Source organism: Typopeltis vanoorti, chromosome 3 (genome assembly GCF_054136105.1).
Source record: "Typopeltis vanoorti isolate ZY-2024b chromosome 3, IOZ_Tvanoo_1.0, whole genome shotgun sequence".
NCBI lineage: Eukaryota > Metazoa > Arthropoda > Arachnida > Uropygi > Thelyphonidae > Typopeltis > Typopeltis vanoorti.
The window spans coordinates 18104212-18128479 of record NC_143551.1 but is presented as its reverse complement, the minus strand read 5'-3'; the positions used below and the strand labels follow the sequence as shown (position 1 = coordinate 18128479).

General features: G+C 35.9%; 1 protein-coding gene across 2 annotated transcripts in view; it reads left to right on the top strand.

Annotated features, from left to right (window-relative positions):
* The window catches only part of Tbc1d8-9 (TBC1 domain family member 8/9), a 571393-nt gene that overhangs the window by 233000 nt on the left and 314125 nt on the right, over positions 1-24268 (top strand). For both annotated transcript variants that reach the window (XM_090415485.1, XM_090415484.1), the window contains exons 13-14: positions 10015-10073; positions 21369-21501. In XM_090415485.1, the coding sequence (XP_090271611.1) occupies positions 10015-10073; positions 21369-21501 (192 nt within the window). The remainder of the gene's footprint in view (positions 1-10014; positions 10074-21368; positions 21502-24268) is intronic.

The window sequence follows — 24268 nt, the reverse complement described above, 5'->3', positions numbered from 1 at the left end:
TATTCATTTAAATTTTGGATTATATATATATATATATATATATATATATATATATATTCTAATCATTAGAAGTGATCGTTAACTAAGGAATATTTGCAAATTGGAATTATCTTACAGTATAATAACTGATATTGTGATTAATTTATTATAATTCTGATGAATATTTTTGGAAGAACAAGATTCACCATTCATTTATGTGCAAAATTATGGTTCTTTAATTACATTCCATTATCATAGTAGTTTTTCATTATATCGTAACCCATATTTTTGTAAAGAAATTAGATTCGTTTAATAATTAACAGTGCATTTTTTTGGTAAAAAAATAGTTACTGGTACTCATTCTTTGTTAGCAGAAAAAAATTGAAAATTTAAAAGCTATGGTAAGAAAGTTAAAAAAATTATTTACTGATATTGTTACATCATAGTGTGATAATGTTTTTGGAATAAGTATGTATGATATGTACTATCAATAAGTGTATAGACTATTATGAGTACATAATTAAATTTACATTATTACAAATCCCTTGTCAATTTTCCTCCAAATTACTCTGTTACTTGTCAATAGTCCAGTACTGTTGTATATTAACATTTCAGTCTTCTGAGGCACTCCTTACTTAAACAGTCCACTTTGCATCATACTTGTTTTGCTTTCCTTTCCTCTAGCATTCTGTTTAAGTGACCATACCACCTTAGATTAGCTTTGCTCACACATTCTGGAATGCTGACAATGTCAAGTTCCTAATATATGATTCTGCTATTGATGCCACCTGTTTTTTTTTTTCTCAGAACTCTCATATTTATGGCCAGCAACCTTTGTTCAAGTGCTTTCTTTCTAAATTTCTCTTTTATTCCATATAAATTATAGACTGTTATAGGCCAGTGAATGTGGAGAGTATTGATTGTGAAATGTTTAGACAATTAGTGGCAAGTAAAAGGAAGATGGTTCTAATGGGAGATTTTAATTATAGGAATGTGGATTGGAAAGAAGAGATAGTGTATATAGTACAAGGAGAGAAAATTTGTTGAGTTTCTGTGGGATAAGTATCTAAAGCAGCATGTGACAGAAGCAACACGAAGTTTATTGATGCTAGATTTCGTGATATCCTCACAAGATGTGGTTGTGAATTAGGTATCAACACTGCCACCTCTTGGTGAAAGTGATCATGAGGTATTGGTTTGGAAAGTAGTCAAACAGGAAAAAGTTGCTATCGAGAGGGTCTAGATGTGGAACTATAAGGTGGATGATTATCAGAAGCTCTGTAGTCAACTAGCATCGGTAGATAAGGTTGCTGAATTGCATAGAAAAGATGTTGACAGTGCATGGGAAATGATAAGGCAGTATCTAACACAATCAATGCATAACTACATACCAGGAGTTAAGCAAATAAATAGAATATGAGTGAGATGGATGACCAGTGAAATCAAGCAAGCAGTGTTACAAAAGAAGTTGTTATGGAGGAAGTACAAGACAGTTTTCAGTGAACAGGTACATGAAGAATATAAAGTGCAGGCCAGAAAAGTGACAAGCATGGTTAAAAAAGAAAAAGTAGAATATGAGAGGAGGTTGGTATTAGATCCTGAATGAAGGAATCTTGCAAAGAAATCATTCATTCATAATCTAACATAGTAAACTACACAGAAAAAGAGAAATACCTGCACATCAGCTGAAATTAAAGTGAAACGTCTTCACATATGTATAAAATTGCATTAATTTTATGTACCAAGTATTTTAATCTATTGTGATCATACTAAGATCGAGTTAGAGAAGGTCTTAAAAGAGGAAATTGTTAATATTATTTAAGCCTCACTTTAGCTGTATAGAATGATTGTGAGTCACCAGATAGATATTAAAGTAACAATTCTTAGAAGGTATACAACTACACATGTCCAGCGCAACGGTGGCGGCAGTAGCTTATGCGGAAGGTACGTCGATGCGAATTCCATGAATACAAGAGCATAACAGCAAAGGGGAGAGCAAGGGATGAACCCAAGGGGAGAAAAGATATAGGTCGTGTGCAAAGGGGACTCCGAAAAAAAGGGGGAACTCGAACGAAGAATATAAGGGAATGAGCACCGTATTGGCCCTCTCTTGTCTATTTGTTTTCCTGGTTTGGAAGTTAGTCGGTGGTTCGAGTGAGGGGGATGAAGCGTCAGTGCTATGATGTCGGACGGCGAGTTTTCCTGAGAATGCTGTAGGATTTCACGCAGAGCTGAAGGTGAAATTTCCAGCCCTAGCAGAATCGAGCCCTCACAGAGAAGTCCCATTGAAAGGAATAGAGATGTTTCCCGATTCACAAAAATCGAGTCCTGATCAGCAGTAATTATGAAGATAGCGTAGCCCCCATGCTGGCTTAAGGACAGTCAATAAACAAGAGGTAACCAGACGTAAACGTGGTGCTGAAAGACATCGGGAAAAAGTTTGGTAAAGTAGAATTACTCTATTATGTGTTTAGAATTCCTTAGAAGAGAGAAAATTATTTGTGAATGTGAATTATGAACATTATTCTAAAGAACTTTGTGGACAGACTCTAATTAGATAGTTAAAACCCCTTTTGGAATAAGAAAGATTGTTTGGAAGATGTCTTTTACGTTGTATGTGATTGAATTAGCATAATGAGATTAGGATTGTAGATTTATAGCAACTGAATAACATTAGAATGTTTGTCATGTCATCTTATTGAATAGCTTGCAGAAGGAAATTTTAGCTTAACGTACCATTTGCAATCTATCCCATTTTCCAGTTACTGTGTATTACATGCTTTATAACCTTTGATTTAATTTAAAGTATGTTAATCTCTTAACTCGAGCTTCTTTATTTAGCATTGAAACAAAAATCGATGTATGAATTTCTTTAGTATATTTTGCTTTGATATTCCAATAAACATGTTTTATTTACCTAAACCTGAGTCATGCCTGACTACGATTCCGATTTACCACTTATAAAAATAGAACCTATTTTGGCGGGAAGGAATTAGAAAGAGTATAATTATAGATTTAGGTCATGACTGCAGTCTGAATCTATACAACCATGTAAAAATAAATCATTGTGTAAGAACGCCTCAGAATCTAGTATTGTCTCCCTGAGCAAGGATCTTTTCGGCTATAGGATACTGGCTGTCGCAGCATAATATAAATTTGCCAGTATCCGAAGAGGAAACAATCCTAGATGTAAGCATATTAGGCCCAATATGTGAAGAAGTAGATTAATGATTGAAAGATAGAATAGGAAGATATAAATCAGTAAAATATAGAGAAAGCAACGATGTAACATTGGCCAGTCAGATAAAAGCTAATCCAAGGGAATTTTTCTGTTATGTGGCAAGCAAGAGGAAAAATAATTATGGCAAATTAATGCTAGTGGATAGTTATAACAGCAGAGTAATCATAGCAAATGATATAGTGGAATTGTTTAACAAATGCTCAGTGTATATCACAGTGGTGCGAATGATGCTGTTAAACATGGAGGCAAGAATTAGGAGAATCAAAGGTGAAAGAATTGAGAGGTGTATCAAGTGTTGCCTAGGTTAGATTATAATAAAACTGTGGGATTGGATGACATATCGCCATGTATTTTTAAAGACTGTGCAAAAGAGTTAGGCTTTGAGGGACTTTTGAATGAGGAAAATGCGAGAACTCACAGAGAAAATGGGCAGCCTTCTGAGGGGATGGTGCAGAATATCAGTAGAGCGGAAGTGAAGGAGGCTATGAAGAGGACGAAGAATGGAAAATCGGTGGACCTAGACAGGATTCCAGTGGAGGCATGGAAGGCTCTGGGGAAGAGGGAATTGACCTGCTGTGGGACCTGTTCATGAGTTTGCCAACTGGAAAATATACTCGAGGAATGGAGGAAAAGTACTCTTTCCCATCTACAAGGGTAAAGGGGATGCACAAGACTGTAAGAATTACAGAGGAATAAAGTTGATGTCCCACACAATGAAAATCCTAGAAAGAGTTCTTGATGGAAGACCAAGGAAGGAGGTGGAGATTGCAAAGGAGCAATTTGGCTTCATGCCTGGTCGATTGGCCACAGATGCTATCTTTGGGGTACGACAGATGATGGAAAAGTTTCGAGAGAGAGAAGCAACAGTAGCTACATCTGGTATTTATTGATTTGGAGAAAGCGTATGATAGAGTGCCAAGGCAAGAAGTCTGAGGGAGAAGAATGTACCGGAGAAATATGTCAGGTTGGTGCAGGAGATGTACAGAAATGTGAAGACAAGTGTTCGAACCTGCCTGGGACAGAAAGTTTTCCAGTGACAGTTGGCTTGCATCAAGGGTCTGCATTAAGTCCGTTCCTGTTTAATATTGTGATGGAGGTGGTGACGGAGGAAGTGAGAGAAGACGTGCCTTGGACTATGTTGTATGCAGATGGCATTGTCCTGTGTGCAGAATCAAGAGAAGAAGTGGCAGCCAAACTGGAAAGTTGGAAAAAAGTACTGGAAGAGAGAGGTATGAGACTGAGCAGAAGTAAGACCAAGTATATGTGTTGCAAAGCGGATGGTAGCCTGGAGACGGAGCTGGAAGGAAATGTCATCAGGAAGATCAGTGACTTTAGATACTTAGGTTCAACAATGAAAGAGGATGGTGAGGCTGAGAAGGATGTGAGATGCAGGATACAAGCAAAATGGAGGAACTGGAGAGAGATGGCTGGAGTGCTATGTGATAAGAGGGTGCCGATCAATCTAAAATGCAAAATTTACAGGACAGTAGTGAGACCAACTATGACGTATGCTTTGGAAACTGAGGAAAAATAACATCAGGATGGAGGTAGCAGAGATGAGAATGTTTAGGTGGATGTGCGGTATGACCAGAAAGGATCATCTGAGAAATGACTATGTAAGGGGAACGGTGAAAGTTACAAACTTAGGAGTAAAGATACAGGAGGCAAGGTTGAGATGGTTTGGTCATGTGATGAGGAGGGAGGAAGAGTATGTGGGAAGAAAGGTCATGCAGATGGATGTGCAGGGGAAGAGGTAGTGCAGACGGCCAAAGAAGAGATGGAGGGAGATGGTGGAGGAGGACTTGAGGATGAAGAACTTGGATGTGGCTACAGCCCAAGACAGGAAATTGTGGAGGAGACTCACCACAAACAGCAACCCTACTTAAGTGAGAAAAGCTGCAGAAGAAGAAGAAGTGACAGCAGAGTTGGATAAGAGGAATGGCCACATGATGATTCTGCTGGATTTTGAAAATGCATTTGACAGAGTACCACATGGAACTCTTATGCAAATTCAAAGTAATGTGGATGGAGATGACACTTTCTAAATGGATAGAGGTTGGGTGCTGGACAGATATCAAAAAGTGGTGTGTGTGTGTGTATATATATATATATATATATATATATATATATATATATATATATGGAGGGGCAGAATCCAGGCAAAAGCAGGTGACTAGTGGTGTGCCACAAGGTTCGACCTTTCTGGGACCATTTTGTTTAATTTGTACATAATGATATTGGAAATAACATGAAACAAAATATTCACTTGTTTAATGATGATGCAAAATTATAGAGTAATAGTTAATGAAGGTGATGTGGGCTGCTTGTAGGACAATTTGAATAGACTATCAGTATGGGCAAAAGATAACAGGTGTTAGTTTAATATAGAGAAATGTAAATTTTTGCATTTTAGGATAAATATATTACAAGCTATGTATCGCATTGATGGCGGTGTATTCCAGAAATAGATGAAGCTGCAGATTTAGGGTTGATGATCAACAGAAACTTAAAATTTAGAGGACATATTGCTAAGGTTGTTATGGTAGTAGCCCATAAGATTACTGCTATTGATGAACTCATTAACAAGTACAGATAAGAAAGTTGTTATTCTTCTTTATAAGGCCTTGATATGTCCACATTCTGGATTACGGTTCTGAAGTTTGGTCCCCTGTGTTTCTTGGGGATGAGGAAGTGCTGGAGAAGATTCAGAGGTGAGTGGTTTGTGGAATGTTCCTTATGAGGATAGATAGAGGATGTGTGGATTGCAGAAGTTGGTTGATAGGAGAAAATGAGAGGATATGATAGAAACATTTAAGTTGCTTAAAGGGTTTTATAGGATTGAATGTAGGATTGATTGATGTTTCAGCACTTGGCTGGAGGGGCCAGAACAAGCGTCACCCCCAGAAGTTGCGTAAAGGTGTGATTAGTAGGGGGGGGGTGAGGACTAGATTTTTTGCTCAGGGAGTTGTGAATGAGAGGGATGGGCTGCCAGAGTCAGTTGTGAGTGTTTGCTCTGTTAACGGGGTCAAGGAGAGGTATGATAGATTGTGTGGATAGTTTGGGTCTCCCACGATAAATCTTCAGACCCCATGGAGTTGCCTGCACAATATTAATAATAATAATCTTACAACAATCAGCCTTTGAAGTCTTCTGATCTCTCCTTTCATAAGAGTTGACTCCTTTTTGCATACCTTCCAATTCCTCCCTTCCTATCTCTCTCCAAGTATTCTACCCTCACTTGAGATTCATTGAAACATTCAATGCTGTCCATCATATCTCCATTCACACTATCTAATATCATGTTATTAAACACAATGAAATGTCATTCTGGCTGGAACAAAACCCAGTTAAACAAGACTTGTTTTCAGCTGGGAACCAGAGTGAAAATTCAGCTAGTGGAACAAACTCTACATCATCAGAACTGAATATTGATGCCATCAAAATAAAAAGTACTAATGGAAAAGAAGTCAAGATAGCAGATGGGCTATGCAAGTACCACTTGGACATAACTTGTGTTAGTGAGAAGAAGAGTAAAACAGGTGGATTCCTCTAAATACAGGATGTTACAACAGAAAATAGCCATTAGGACTGAATACCTTCCTTTCCTTAATTCCCTAATAGTTACACTTTAGGAGGATAAATAAGATATAATATAAAAACTAATTGCAAACAAAACTTAATGGCAGAGGATTTAGTATTCACTTTCATGGTGATGATTATCTTAATGAATTATGAAGATGTAAATGGATAATGCTGCTAACTAACAACAGTAACCATTTTCATTCAGATATCAAGAAGAATCTAGAAATTCTTCTTCTTTGCTTAACATTGGATGTTTAAGCAGATCAAAAAAACGATGCTTTTCTTTTTTATGATTTCGTTATGTTGGCTTAGTGTTATACAGTATTACATTAATACTAATGTATTAAATCAGCATTATCTCTATAAAAATGATTCATTCATACAAAAGAAGAAACAGAAGTTGGACCTGTATATCTAAAATCTATCTGTTGGTGCAACAGGTCATAAAAGCATTCACTTTTAACTTGAATATAACTTTTCCCTCATTTAATAATGCAAAGTATAATAAATAGTACATTTTTCATCTGGGTAATAATAACTGATCGAAGAGGTTTTTTTTTAATAAGCGACTTCAAAGAGGGATATCATTTATTTATATTTTTCTTTATTACTTGCAAACAATTTTCAAATAAATGGTTAATGACATTTTATTTTATTTATTTTTCACAAAAATGGCACATAATGGAGAGTGACCATGCATTCTTGTTCTGAAAAGTTGCTAAACATGGAATTCTCTGTCAGGAAATGTTTATGTTGAACTGTAAAGTTGGCAATTATGACAGATTTGAAGGCATCTTGGAGCAGTACCATGGCTTGAGAATCTACAAGGAAGGAATGAGTAGTGCATGGGAAGTGGTCAGAGATTCTTTGAGAGAAGCAGTATTGGACTGAGTACCCAAGGTAAGGAGGAGAAACCAAGTGGGAATTGGATGAGTAGAGATATGAAGCATGAGCTGCATAAAAAGAAAACACTGGAGGGAATATAAAGATAAAGGTGATCAGCATACTCACGAGCAGTTCAAAGTGCAAACAAGAAGGGTAACTAGTATAAGTAAGAAAGGCCAAATGAGATTGAGTGAAAATTAGCTATGCAGATCAAAGTAAGTCCAAAAGAGTTTTTTGTTATAGTAAGTAAGAGGAAAAATAACTATGGTAGGATGACTTTAAACAATGCTGATGGTAGGAAGGTGACAGAGGCAAAAGAAATAGTTAAATTGCTGAGTAATCATTGTGCAAAGGTGTATCATCCAGTCGGAGATTTTACAGTTGCTGATGTGAAGAGATGCATACCAAAATTGAGGTAGATGAAAATAAGGTGTTCAGCATATTGAAAAATGTCAATATGAATACAGCAGTGAGACTGGGTGTCATGTCATCCTGTGTGCTATGTGAATGTGCATGAGAGTTCAATCTAAGTGTCAGCTCTGGCAGGGATCCAAGGGAATAGAAAGAGGATAAGATACTTCCATTGCATAAAAGTGGCTACAAACAGATGTGGCAAACTACATACCAATTAATATATCAGGAGTGGTTGTTAAAGTATTGGAAAAGTTGGTTAAAGGTAAAATCCAGCAACAGGTGGATAGGGATACAATACTTTATAGTGGGCAGCACAACTTTGTAAATGGTGTCTTAGTAATTTATTCACATTTTATAATAAAGTGATGGTGGAATTGGATAAAGAAAATGGCTACTCCATGATACTGCTGGACTTTGCAAAGGCATTTGATTTGACAGAATACCACATGGAAAACTATTGCAAAAGTTGGAGCAAATGAGAATGGATATGAAGCTGGTAGCATGAATAGCATATGGCTGACAGACAGACACCAGAAGTAGTATATGGTGGAGTGGAATCTTGGAGAATGTGGGTGACTAGTGGAGTACCTCAGAGTTCTGTACTAGAGTGACTACTCTTTAATTTGTATATCAATGATATTGGATAAAGGTTTAAAGTAGGATATTCAGTTGGTTGCTGATGATGCAAAACAGGAGACAGCAATAGTTGATAAAAGTGATGTAGATATCCTGGAAGATTATGTAAATAAAATGGCAAAGGATAATGATTATCAATTTAATGTTGCAAAATGTAAGGTTATTCGCTTTAGATTGAAAAAGTTATATATGATTTATCATATTGATGGTGCTGGAATGCAGGAAATTGATGAGACTAGGGATGGAGATAATGGTAGATAGAGAGTTGAAGTTCAGAGGACATACTAAATGGTAAAATAGCTGAAAGGAATAGTTGGATGTTAAAAAACATGCTAACAAATAAAAATAGTGAAGGAGAGTTGTAGGGTAGGTGCCCTCACCTCGACGAGTCTTCGGACTCCTTGGAAGTGTCACGTAATAATAATAATAATCTTTTTAAGGCTATGATTTGCCACATCTTAACTACTGTGCACAGATTTATGGCTGCTGCACTATGATACTGATGGACTTTTGCAAAGGTATTTGACAGAACACCACATGGATATGAACCAAGAAACATGGATAGGGAGTGGCTGAAGACAGACACCAGCAAGTGGTATATGGTGCAGTGGAATCTAAGGGAATGGGGGTGACTAGTTGAGTACTTCAGGGTTGTGTACTAAGGCCATTACTCTTTAATTTGTATATCAATGATATTGGAAAGATTTAAAGGAGGATATTCAGTTGTTTGCTGCTGATGCAAAACTGGAGAAAGCAATAGTTGATAAAAGTGATGTAGATATCCTGGAAGATGATTTAAATAAAATGGCAAAGGATAATGATTATCAATTTAGCGTTGCAAAATATAAGGTAATTCACCTCCGATTGAAAAAGTTACATGGTTTATCATGTTGATGCTACTGTATTGATGAAGGAAATTGATGAAGCTAGGGACTTGGGGATAATGGTGGACAGAGAGTTGAAGTTCAGAGGGCATATTGGTAAAATCACTCAAAGGATTACTTGGATGTTGAAAAACATGTTAACAAGTAAATATATGGAAGCTATTATCCTTTATAAGCCTATGATTCAACTGCATGTTGCCTATATGGACAGTGAGGATAGGTTGAAGGTTTGTGGGTTACAAAATTTAGCTTTAGCTGATAGGTGGAAAATAAGGGATATGATAGAAATTTATAAGACATTAAAGGGGTTTTATATGCAAACGAAATTTTCTATTTAATATAATAATAATTTTATATTCCTAGCAAGTAACTCTTTAAATTTTCTTTTATTAGGCCATTTGATCATCTTGAAGATATATTATCAAGAAGCCAAAATTCTGATACATCTAGTGGTAAGTCTGAAAAATTTTGTGTATCTATGTATATGTTACTGCATTAGAACTAATTAATATCTAAATGAAAGTCAATTGCTAGCATATAGCTTGCATTTCAGCTTCTGTGTGTTAAGACACTTCTGTTATCCAATATTTTTTTGAAAAATTTTTATGGTCTAGAGATTAAAGTGGTTACCAATAAGGCATTTTTTTTATAATTTGTAAAAAAAAGTAAAAATTATTTTAACGAAACTTCATTTTAAAAATTATTGTAATCAAGCTTTATTTCATAAGTTATTTTTATCAAACATCATCGAATTCTTAACAGTGATGTTAGATGGTCCAAAAAGTTTATGTATTAATAACTTTCTATCAACAATTTTCCTCCAAATTAGATTTATCTCTTCAGGATTCTTGTATTGTCAAATCTTATATTTCAGTTTTTTTCTACAGCCTTCTAAGTGCAACAATTGATAATCTCTGGATTTTTTTCCTGGCACCTAATGTCCTGATATTAGTTCTGCTGAAGCTAATATTGTTAGGCTCCTTAATATCCTCATTTCGAATATGATTCTACCATTAATGACATCAGTTTGCTCGCTTCCTCATTTTTCTCAGAACTTTCATATCTGTGGTCTCCAGTCTTTGATGAGCTATTTTCTTTCTCTAATCCTCAGATCCATCATCATCGATTTGAACATTATCTTGTATATAGCTACTTTAGTATTTTTACTGATTATTTTTCTGATTTCATATAAATATATTCACTTGACTCTGTATCTTAGTAGTTTTCTTTATTCTTGTGTCCATTTTCATATTTAACTTGCAGTCTTCACTAAAAATTGTGCCTAAATAGCTGAAATGTTTCACTTATTTCACTTGATTAATATTACTTGGTTTCTTTACTCAGTTAAGTTTGTTACTTGATCCAGTTTTACTTAAGAATCTTTTGAATGTTTTAAAAATTCTATCTGTCATAAAGTTGACTCTTTATTATAGAAACGATACCTCTCCAGTTAGTGGAAACGAACATTAACGCATACGAATAAGAAAGTCATTTTGTTCATATGAGGTGATATCAAGATATATCTAGACTGTATTTGCTGATTAGGTTTCCAAAGTGATGCAGATACAGAGGAGAGAGAGTGTTAAAGATGAATGTCAGGATTATGGAATACAAATTATGAAAACAGATTAAGCATTTGTGGACTGCAAACAGGAGAAAGAGGATGAAGATGGTGAAGACTTATAAACTTCTGAAACGGTCATGAATGTTTTCATTTCATGGAGGATGATAGTGCATCCATGTTAGTTGGGAATGAATGCAATCAGGAAGGAAGGAGGTGAGAATGAGAACTAGATTTTTCTTTCACAGAGTAGTATGTGATTGCAATGGATTGCTTTTTGTAGGTGACAAATGCAGGTAATGTGAATGAATCCAAGAAAAGGTATAGGAGCTGGCACAGGTGATATGTGGCCTCCATTGATGAGTCCTCGACTCCCTGTAGGTCTTTCTTAATAATAATTAAGGGGGCGGCACTAGTGTCCTTGGTGAATATGACGGTCATGTTTAGTTAAGCTAGAAAACGTGTCTTTAAATTTAAATATAGTGTGGCTTTTTGTCTCAAATTGTGCTGCAGTTGTGCATCTGTTAGATACAAGTGTCCTTCAGTGGTGTTATTGTTTGGAACTATGTTGTATATATTGTGTTTTTGCTGCTGTTTGTTTCACTACTTCAACATGTAAAGATGACGTCCAACAAGAAACGTACGTCAGCAGCGCGCAGGACTTCTACGCAAAAGGCCAGCTCAGCCATAGATTTTTCGCAATGGATGCGTTGCAGAAACTGCTACATGTATGCGCCGAAGAATGTGAAGGATCTGTGGTCGGTCTGGCTAAATGAGAAGAACGAAAATGTCGACGTATGTGAGAAGTGTCGGGATAGGCTGGAGCATTTAGGAATGGAAGCTGACATCGGAACCTAGCGGAAGAACTTCGGCGGGAGTTCATGAAAATGAAAAATGACCTTCATCTTATTCATGAGGAATTGGAAGTGCTCAGTAAGGAGATACTGGAAGTTAAAACTGAGTTTAATATAATAAATTTAGTTTAATCCTTTATCCAAGTGTAAGCAAACAAAGTTTGTGCCTGAAAGTATCTTCAGGACTGGGGTAAGGTAGTACAACACTGGGAAACTCGTTGCAAAGGTGGACCAAGCTAACATCACTCCTATCTCAGTATCTCCCATAATGCAAAACACATCTCCTTGCGGATATGTATAATGTTATGCATTCTGGGCCTTTTCGAAATGATGAAGACCCATTCTGGTTCTTCATCATTTCGACCTTTATTGAGGTCTCTTCAGTGGGAGCCAATGTGTTAGTTTAATAGTGAGTTTAATGTGTTAAACAGAGAAATTAGGACTATAGAGATTACTTTAGCAGAAGTAACTAGAACAGGATTATGTATGGGTGAGTCTTTGGTGAATGATGCAATAATAAATAGTATGGGAGTGATTGGGAGTCAACAAAATAAAACCACAAGAGGTCTAGAAGAAACAAGATGTCGTGAGAGTTGGGGAGGGGGGTAAGTAAAAGAGCGTTGAGTAGGGAAACTGGGAGAGTCATGCTGAATAGTGTAGAAAATGAGTCCATGAGTGATGCTTGTGTGGACTTGAGTGAAGTTAAGAGTGGTAAGATATATGGTGATTCTATGATTAAGGGTATGGAGAGTGGTATGCCTGAGGAGTACTTGGCTGGCAGGACAATAGAAAGAGTGGCTTTAGCAATAAAGAGAGGGCATGATGCAGACAAGATGATAGTTATGGTGGGTACAAATGACCTGAGTGGTGGTATAAATCGGGTAGCAAAAGATTTAAGAACATTGTTAGATATTGTGAAGAGGAAAAGTGTCAATGGAAGGATAGTGTGCATGCTGCCTTGTTTTGACAATTACGAGTTAAGTAGACAAGCGATGATAATGAATGATATGATTGCAAGAATGTGCAAAAAAAGAGGTCTGGAATTTGTTGATGTCTGGAGTGTGTTTGAAGGAAAAAGACAGTTGTATGCTAGAGATGGGCTGCATCTGAACATGGAAGGACATAAGCGATTGAAGAAGTTACTGTTTTCTGAACAAGTTGAAGTAATTGGGCAGGGAAACTAATATTGAAAAGGTTGCGTGTAAGAGAGAGGAAACTTTAGCAGTGATTGTATATTTATTGATCCTTATTCGCAGAATGAATTGCAGAAGAGAGGGGATAAAAATCGGCATGGGATTACTGAAATTAGTGACTTGTATATCAGTTCTAAAGCCGGTACAAGAACTAGAGGGAATCTGCAATTTTTGTATACCAATGCAAGAAGCATTCGAAATAAGAGAGAAGAATTTTTGGCATTAGTCAGTGCAATCTCACCAAAAGTTGTAGGCATTAGTGAAACTTGGCTGTCAGCAGAAGATGTGGTCACTGGAATTGAATGTGATGGGTACAGTATTTTCAGGGAGGATAGAGAAGATAGAACAGGGGAAGGAATACTGTTGTTGATAGCTGATGTGTTGCAGCCAAAGAAAGTAGTATATCAAGATGATAGACATGTGAATGAGAGTTCATTTGAGGTGGTCTGGTGTGAAATAGTGACCAATGCAACCAAATATACAGTTGGATGCTGCTATAGGCCAGGGAGTACACGTGGAGATATTGAATTCATGCATCAGCAAATTAGTGCAATGAGTGCATTAGTGATTATTATGGGGGATTTTAATTATGGTGATATCAATTGGAAGGAGGAAATATCACATAGCAAAAAGGAAATGGAGTTCATACATCTTCTACGAGATAATTACTTGAAACAGCACATAACTGAAGGGACACGTGGTGTGAGAGTGTTGGACCTTGTTATGGGTTCAGAAGATATATGCAAAAGTAAGGTGTCCTTGTTACCTCCAATTGGTGAAAGCGATCATGTGGTATTGACTTGGGAGGTTGCAAAATCTGTGGATTTTTCTGTTAAGAAGGGGTATATACGGAACTACAGGTTAGGCAATTATAACAAGCTTCGGAGTGAGCTTGCAGCCATCCCATGGCAGAACATATTGCAGGGGAAAGATGTTAGCATTGCAGGGATAAAATCAGTGGGTATCTGAGGAAAGCAATATCAGATTGTGTCCCCATGGTCAGGAAGACAAACAAGGCAGGCGTTAGATAGATGAACAGTAGTATCAAGCTTGATCTGCAAAAAAAGAAAATGTTATGGAGAATGTACAAGGAGGAATGCGATCAGTACACCCATGAGCAGTACAAGGCTCAAGCTAGGAAGGTTACCAGCATAGTAAGAAAAGCTAAATCAGATTATGAGAAGACTTTAGACAATGAGATCAAGGGTAATCCCAAAGAGTTCTTTCACTATGTGGCAAGTAAAAGGAAGAATGACTTCGGAAGGATAACTTTAGTGGGTGCTGATGGTATTGAGGTGACAAAATCAGATGTAATAGTCGAGTTACTGAGTGATCACTTTTCAAAAGTCTATCACCCAAGTGAGGATATCTCTGTACCTGTAGCAATAACTAATGTGAGAATTGACGCTAAGAAATCAGAGGTATTTAATATATTGCAAAATTTAAATGCAAACACTGCTGTAGGTTTAGATGGAATATCAGCTCGGGTGTTGCGTGAATGTGCAAAGGAATTGTCAACCCCCTCTTACTTGGATATTTAACTTAAGTTTGAACTCTGGTATGATCCCTAGGGAGTGGAAGTTAGGCAAAGTGGTTCCTTTGCATAAGGGTGGCTCTAAAACTGCGGTAGTTAATTACAGACCAATCACCATCTCAGGAGTAGTGGTAAAAGTATTGGAAAAGTTGGTTAAAGACAAAATTCAAGAATGGGTGGATCAGGATATGATACTCTATAGAGGCCAACATGGTTTTGTTAAAGGTAGATCCTGCCTTAGCAATCTATTAACTTTTCATAATAGAATGACATCTGAGTTGGACAAAGGAACTGGCTATACAGTAGTACTTCTGGATTTTGCTAAGGCTTTTGACAGGATACCTCATGGAACACTGTTATGCAAATTGGAGCAGATGGGAATGGATACTAAATTGGTGATATGGATAGGAGAATGGCTCAGGGAGAGATACCAGAAGGTGGTGTATGGAGGAGCCAAGTCCAGGATGAGGCAGGTGACCAATGGTGTGCCTCAGGGCTCTGTGCTTGGGCCATTGTTGTTTAATTTATATATAAATGATATAGGAAATGGCTTAAAGGGAGATATTCAGTTGTTTGCTGATGATGCAAAGTTGGGTAACGCGATAAAAAATCAAGCTGATGTTGAAAGTTTGCAGGATGATTTAAATAAGCTGGTAGAATGGGCAAAAGGTAATGGATGTCAGTTCAATGTGGAAAAGTGGAAAATCATGCATTTTGGGATTAAAAGATTACCAGCTGTGTACTACATTGATGGAACAGTACGCCAAGAGATTGATGAGGCTAGGGACTTAGGGGTGTTGGTAGATAGGGAGATGAAGTTCAGGGGACACATTGCTAAGGTGTCCAAGATTGCACATAGGATTACTTGGTTGTTGAGGAACACACTGACATCCAGAGATAAAGAGGTTATTAATCCCCTTTATAAAGCATTGATACTTCCACATTTGGATTACTGTGCTCAGGTCTAGTCACCTGGATTCCTTGGAGATGAGGAGGCTGTGGAGAGGGTTCAGAGAAGAGTGACTAAGTTAGTGAGTGATGTAAAAAATGCTCCCTACATTGATAGATTGAGAGCTTGTGGATTGCAGATCTTGGTTGATAGGTGGAGAAGAGGGCATATGATAGAAACATTTAAATTACTGAAAGGTTTTTATAGGATTGATGCAGGGGAAATGTTTCAGCTGTGTGATAGTGATGGAAGAACAAGAGGTCATCCCTGGAAATTAAAGAAGAGTGTGGTTAACAAGGGTGTGAGAACAAGGTTTTTTGCCTGGAGGGTAGTGAATGAGTGGAATTCATTGCATGACTTAGTTGTGAGCACTTCGTCTGTAAATGAATTTAAGAAGAGATATGACAGATATTGTTTTGCTAGTTTGGGTCTCCCGCGATGAGTCTACTGACTCCATGGAGATACCCATAATAATAATAATAGTAATAATAATAATAAAGGGTTTTAGCAGTTTGCTTAGTAGTAATTATGAACTCATTTGCTAAATGGAAAATATTATTATTATTACCCAAGATCCCATGGAGTCAAAGACACATCTAGGAGGTCCTATTATCATACACACACACAACTCATCATACTGCGCCTTAAACACACTCAAATTCTCTGCAGACACCACACTCTCAGGCAAAGCATTCCAATCATTCACAACTCTGCATGCAAAAAACCTGCTTCTCACTCCCCTGCTCACACCCCTCTTTATACAGTTTCCAGGGATGAGCTCTGGTTCGCCCCTGATCTCCCACTGTTTTCTGTAGAACCTCTCCAACATTGATCCTATAACAACCCCTTACTAACTTGTTGGTCTCCATCATATCTCCACTCTTCCTCCTATCCACTAAACTCTGTAAATTGCATCTTCTCAATCTTTTCTCATATTTGACATTCCAGATGTCAGAAACTATCTTAGTCAGTCACCTGTGGACCCCTTTTCAACATCTCTTCGTCCTTTTGAAAACCAGGTGACCAAATCTGGGCATAGCAGTCCGTGTGTGGCCTAATCATAGCCTTATACAATGGAACAAGAATCTCCCTACTTCTACAAGTTGTGTCTGCATCATTCCCAGAAGTCCTTGTGTTGGCTTCACAATTTTGGCCATGTGTCCCCTAAATTTCAGATCCTTATGTGCTATCACCCCTATATCTCTTATTTCCTCCACCTCTTACAATATATCTCCACCAAACATAAATTCTACATCCCATCTTTGTTTCCCAAAGTTTAAAACCTTATATTTTGCAACATTGAACTCGCATCCCCATTCCCATGCCCAATCACTCAATATATTCAAGTCTTCTTGTAACGCCACAACATCTTCTCTACTCTTCATAGTTCTTCCCAACTTTGCATCATCTGCAAAGAACTGAATATCTCCATCCAGATCTTTGCCAATATCATTAACATACAAGTTAAACAGTAATGGCCCTAAAACAAACCCCTGAGGTACACAACTATTGACTTTCCTTTTCCCAGGATATTGCTCCCCCATACACAACTTGCTGATACCTATCAGATAGCTAGTCTCTGATTCAGTGCACTGATCTAATATCCAACCCCATCTGCTCTAGTTTGACTATCAATTTATCATGCGGTAATCTGTCAAAAGCCTTTGTGAAATCTAAGTATAATACTGTGTATCCCTCTCCTCTGTCCAAGGAAGCTGTCACCTTATTGTAATAAGTAAGTAGATTACTAAAACATGACCTCCCTTTAGCAAATCCATGCTGTCCATCAAAGATAATACCATTGTTGTCAACCCAATTCAGGATCATGGTTCTCACAAGCTTTTTCAACAACTTAACCACAACATCTGACACACAGATAGGCCTATAATTTGATGCTTGAGTTCTATCACCTCCCTTATGAAGCGGCACAATCTTGCCCTCCTTCCACTCTTTAGGAACTTGACCCAATGCAAGACTCATATTAAAAATATTTGCCAAGGCAGATGTCAACTCCCTGCCACATTCCTTCAGAATACATGGTGATATATTATTGTGGAAAATATTAACAGCATTTTGGAATGTAAAAAATTTATTTGGGTACATTCTTGTATATGCTACTATGTGGACTTCAAAATGTGATTTTGAAGTCCATAGCTGTCATCAAGCTGAGGAATGGAAGGTCAATCAGATATGTTTACAATATTGACTGACAGTAGATGATGCTATTAGAGATAGCTAGTTACCTAATCTTTTGATCATATCTGCTAACCAGCGAATGCAAACATGTGGAACATGCAGTGCCATCAACTTTCTATCAGACAATGGTGACTATTCATTAAATTATTGAAATCTTGTTTCAGTAACTTCAGTTGTGTGGCAGTTAGATTTTAGTGCATTAAATCAACAATTCATTGACGCAGTTATTACAGCAAGAGATTTGGACAACTTATTAAAATCTCTCATTATTTTTCTTCAATTATTAAATTTCTTTCATTTTATATATATGACTAAAAGCTGAGATATACCAAAATAGAAAAAGAAGATTTATTTGAATGCACAACTAATTTTGTCTTGTTAGAAGACTTCATCAGATGCATAACATGAAAAAAGAAATACAAAAATACACATTACAAGAAAAGAACAGCTATAAATTAATTTGCTGACATTCTGAAGGCATTCTGAATGCCATAGTATTGTTGAGTATGTTCACATGGGCATGATCTTGTGTACTTCATAGTTGGATAGCTGAAGAGTGACATTCAGTTTATAGCTAAGGTTAGTATTAAGATATACCTGAATGAGGATAATTTCTGTTGATTTCACAATTCTTCTCTCCAGCTCATTATAGCATCTAAAAATGTTTTCTGATTTGTTCCAGATCACTAGGTGAATGACAGAATCTTCATCATTAGGGTGAGCAGAATTAAGAACATTATTAGATAGTACTCTGGCAATGTTCTTCCATATGCAACTCAGTGGATTTTTCCATCTAACCAAAATAGGACACATTGTAGTTACACAAAAGACGATAAATTTCTGGATATTTTAGGCTGTCATGTGTTGGTTTAGGTGTACCAAATAAGGAATGGAGTTTGGATAGAGAAGTAAACGAAGTGTAGATTTTAAATTTCTTGAGAATTTTAGCTCTCAGATTCATAAGTTAAAATTGGTTTGAACATCCTTGTATACAGTTAGTTTAGTGTATTGACTAATTGCACTCTTATTCCATATAAGTGGATTCAGTTAATTTCCTACAATAGCAGCTTTGCCAATTCTGTTCTCTATTTCCATATTTAATTTGCTATCTGCACTGAAAATTGTACCTTCACTGAAATGTTTTACTAGTTCATTAGATTTTACATTCAATGCAGCTGGTGTTTTCAATATCCCTGCCTATTTCCTTAGGTTTTGTGTTTTTATTACTGATTTTAATACCACATTTATTATTCAGTTTCCTATCACAGCAGTTGTTCAGTTTATTTAAGGAATCCCATTCTACATTCTTGATTTATTTAAGAGTAGAAAATCATGTGCATAAAGTAAAGAGCCAATATGTATATCTGCAGTTTTGATATCAAGCAATGCTGTTGTTAATTTTTTAAAGTATCTGTGACTATATTCATAATCTTTGATTCTTTTTTTTTTTTTTTTCTTACACATGAAAGGAACACAAAACCTATGGCACAGTGCTATGTGTGGGCAAGAGGAATAGAAGAAAGGAGGAATCTGTTAATATTTTGCTTGAAAAGCTGAAGGTTGTAATCTTTGAGTAAGGCAGAGTGGGGAAGACTGTTCCAAAGGACAGCAGTAGATGAGATGGAGGAGACAGTGAAGTTGGTTCGGTGAGTTTCCAGATGGACTGTAAAAGCGTGTTCATTAGCAGTAGCTTTTGTTTTAATAATTTTGGAGGAGAGTGGAGAAATAATAGTGGCCAAGTCAGCAGAGCACTGTCCATAAAAGTATTTGTAGATGAGGCACAAGGCAGAAACTGAACATTGTTGAGAGAAGGGTCATTAATTAGCCAGATTGCCCTCTTCTGGATAGAATTGAGTAATCTTAGAGAGGGTTTTGCTGCACCATCCCAAATAATGGAGCAGCATTCCATAGCTGGGTGGATTTGGGCTTTGTATAGAGTTATCAGCTGTGAAGGTGTAAAGTAATGTCTTATGAAAGTACGCAGAGTTTTTTTGGCTGCAGAAGCTATAGTTGAAATGTAGTTTTCCCAGGAAAGATCAAAGGGCAAGTCAGTTTGAATAGAGAAATCTGATCATGTAACATTTGTTCTGTTATTGATTAAGCCATCTAATATTTCTCTCTAAGTTTTACAGGTTCTTTACCTAGCCTATGTATTTGTTATTTCACTATGTTACTTATGCGAAAACTGAGTTTTCTTTTTGTATATTTTATTAACAACCCATGTGTGTGTGTGTGTGTGTGTGTGTGTGTGTGTGTGTATAAACACAACATATAAAATAAATTTGTATTAAAACAATACCTTTTATTAACTCACTCACTCACTCACTCACTCACTCACACACACACACACACACACACACACACACACACACACACACACACACACACACACACACACACACACACACACACACATTTATAACCTTAAAATATTGAGTCTTTGGTATTAAATACAAAATATCTGCAAAGGTGGAAGTTTTAGTCTCTGACTAAAATATGTTATTATTTTCTTTATTAGTATTCTCTCTCTCTCTCTCTCTCTCTCTCTCTCTCTCCCAAATCCATCAGCTGTTCCTTTCCACATCACAGAAGAGCAGTTATTCTATCATTTGCACCTGCCTGAATGACGTCATGACATCCAGGTGTCACAAACAGCAAAGCAGTTTTCAGTAATGGTGGAATTGATAATATTTGTTTGCTGTGCTAAGAAGTTTCTTTTCCTCTTGATGATTATTTCATTGTTTACAGATATTTTAATTCCAACAACATTGTAAGTTGATAAACTGTTTCCACTGATGATATATTCATGCAACACAGTTATTCTTTACAACCTCACTAGTCAATACTAATAGCAAAACTATAAGCAGTAGTGCTATATTCTTCTTACATTAAAATATTGTTTAAACAAATATTTTATCAACATAATGATTTTTTATACATCTTTCATTTCATTTTCAGTTACCTAAACTAACAATACCTGCCAAAACAAAATCATTTTAAGATATTTAAATATCTTAACCTGTTTCTGTTTTTATCATAAAATTAATTATTAATTAACCTAATTAGTGTTAATTGTATGTTTACACCACATAATCAAGATAAATAGCAGCTGAAATGAAATTTATGAGAAAAACAGAATATATTCTACTGAACTTTTTCATATAAACACAGTTGGATGAAGCATGTTGAAATAATACCAATAGAAAGATTGCCTAAACAAGTATTGCAATTATATGCTATCCAGAAAATATTAATAGTTTCTGAGGCCAGAATCTGAAGTCTGAATTCTGAAGCCAGAAAGGTAAAAAGTTAATGTTTTTTTAAATATTGATGCCTACTTCTAATATTATTTATGTTTATCGAATTTATTTTTTGTAACCTTATTTAATGGGTTAATTAATCCATGTGTGTGAGAATAAGTTGTTGCAATTCATCTTCAAAAAAATCTTTCTCTTTCCAGAAGCATCAACAAAATCTTGGGAAATCCAACCAAGACTTCTTGATCTTTTCCGCAGAGAAACAGGAATGGAAACATCAGTCCAAGAGAGTGAGAAATTGGCTTTGTGGTCTATACATTTTGCTGAATATGGACAGTAAGAATTCTGTAGTATATCAGTTGGATAATGAGTCTTAGAGCTTATGTTTCCTTCCTTTCTTTCTATTTTTCTTCTTTTTCTTTTTTTTTTTTTGTAATTTCTTTTTTTTAAATGAGTGGTCATATTTTATATTAAAAAATATCTTAGTAAGACAACTGTAAATTTTTTATTTAAATATTATTATTATGCAAACTTTTTTGTAATTTTTTTTCACATGCTGTTTTTTGCTATGGTACACTGAATAGGTGTACAGCACACAGTGGCAGCCCAACACATTAAAGAAATATTTATTTTCTGTGAGCAGTTACTTTCCAGATTCTTTGATCATTTGTTAGATGACTGATTCGCTCAGTTCATATTCTTCTGCTTTGTGGTAATACTAACTTCATCAGTGGATCTATTATATTACCCACACTTGCTCTTATCCTGTAATTCTTGTTTCAAATACATGATAATGAAATTCCTGATAGGCACTCTCAGTGTGGGGGTACATGATATTATAATAGTACTAAATGAAAAGTTTACATCATTATTAACTTCCTATCAACAGATTTTTTCCAAATTAATCTCTTATCTCTCAGGATGTTCAGATCTTATATTTTAGCCTTCTTTTAAAGGCACTTTTTACTCAGTCCACCTAAATCTTGGTCATTTTCCTGCCGTCCTGGTAGAAACACTTGATTTGCTAACCTTTATTCTCCCATTCTTTTTTAAGTGACCATCTCAGGTTATCCCTGTTCACACGCTCCTGAATGCTAACAGTGTTAACATCTTCATTTTTATTATGATTGTGTGATTGATGCCATCAGTTCATTCTCCTAATCTTTCTCAGAATCTCGTAACTGTTGTCTCAAGTCTTTAATTAAGTGTTTTATTTCTAACCCAGATCTCATATTCATAAATTAAAATTGGTTTGAACATGGTTTTGTATATAGCTAGTTTAGTATTTTGACTAATTTCTCTCTTATTCTAAGATTCATATTCAGGATACAGTTGATGTTTTTAGTATTTCTACCTATTTTCATTGTTTTTTTTTTTGTCTTTTAATTGCTGATTTTCAAATTTATTACAACAGTTATTCAATTTAGTCAGGGAATCTTGAAGACTTGTACTAGATTTATTCAGAAATATAACATCTACATAAAGTAGAGTTGATATTAACATTGTCAATTTTGATATCATGTGTAATACTACTTTCTTTCATAATGTGATCCATATAAATGATTAACAGTGGAGATGATGTGCACCTTTATACTGTTCAATCACAGATGAGAGAACCCTCGACACTTCTGTGCATGACAGAAGAAGGAGGCGAATTCATTCCAATAATAGGGTAATCAATCCATCTCATTGGATTATTTTGCTTATTATTACATGCCGGAAAATTAGCTTTTCTTTTGTGAACATTCCAGTTTTTAGAGTGGTAACTATTTTGCTTGTATAACAGTTGGAAAATGTTATGTATAGTATTAACAAAATTTAAAAAGGTATAAAATGAAAAATATCTTCAAGGAAAGAGCATGGGAAGAACAGAGATATAAGGAAGGAGATGGGGGTTAGAAAAATTAGCAACAAAGGGAGAAAAAGTAGATTGAGGTGGGTTGGCCATGCATGGAGAAGACCGGTAGACCACCCAATTCAGAGAGTCACAACAATGAAAGTGAAGGATAAGAGAAAAAAATGAAGACCATGGAAAAGATGGTGGGAAAACATTAAAATTGATGTGGAAGAAGTTGGAGTGGAAAGGAGGGATGCCCAAGATAGAAATAAGTGATATAAGTGAAGAAGAATGAAGAGTGGCAGACCCCAGGACTACTGTCTGGGCTAAAATGCCAAAAAGAAGAAGATAAATGAAAAATATTGTAATAAATTTATTTTTTAGAAAGTTTTGTATAAAAAAATAATAATTATACAGAAAAAAAAATGTCATAAGTGTCATTAAAAACTCAATAAAAGAAGAAACAGGTCTGAGTAGGGACCTTAATGCATGGTATTATGCATTATGATATACTAAGGCAATTTTTTGTGAGGTCATCAGCCTTTATATACCAGTTGCCTAGTTGTGAAGATATTTCATGCACAAATTTGTTTGCTTCCTTAGATGAAGGAGTAAACAAAAATATATTTTGTTTTGCAAGTATAATTTTTTTCTAACCAAGTGAAAAAAACATTCTATAATGTGCACCCTCATCTCACACCTGAATTAACATTCACCATTCTTCTGTGTACCTTTTTAATTCTAACTGCTGACTTATAACTCAAATATAGACTATTTATTGTTCAGTATAATGTCCCATTTATGCCATATAATTATAGTATTTTGAACAACTTTTCTCCTAGTACAGTGTCATGTGTCTTTTCTAGATCTACAAAACTTGCATACAGACCTTTGATTTCTATGAATTCTCAGCTGTTTGTTTTAAAGTGAAAATCTGATCCTGACCTAACTCTGTTTTCATGCCAAAGATGGTAGGATGAAAGGAAGATCCAGAAAATAAAAACTGACATGAGGCAAAGAAGCAGTATGCTACAAATATAGCAACTTCTAGTGGCAATTCCTACTCTGAGAAGGCAACCCTCAAGAAAGTGTCAGTGGGACTTTTACACACATGTCAATCCTGCCTTCTCAAAACTACAGCATCCCTGAATGGTATAGTTTGCTTTGCTATTGCTAGAGTGCATAAAATAATAAAAAAAAAACTGATATAGTCTTACTCCAGAGGATAAGCCAAAAATGGTTCCACTTCATGGGAATCCACTAATC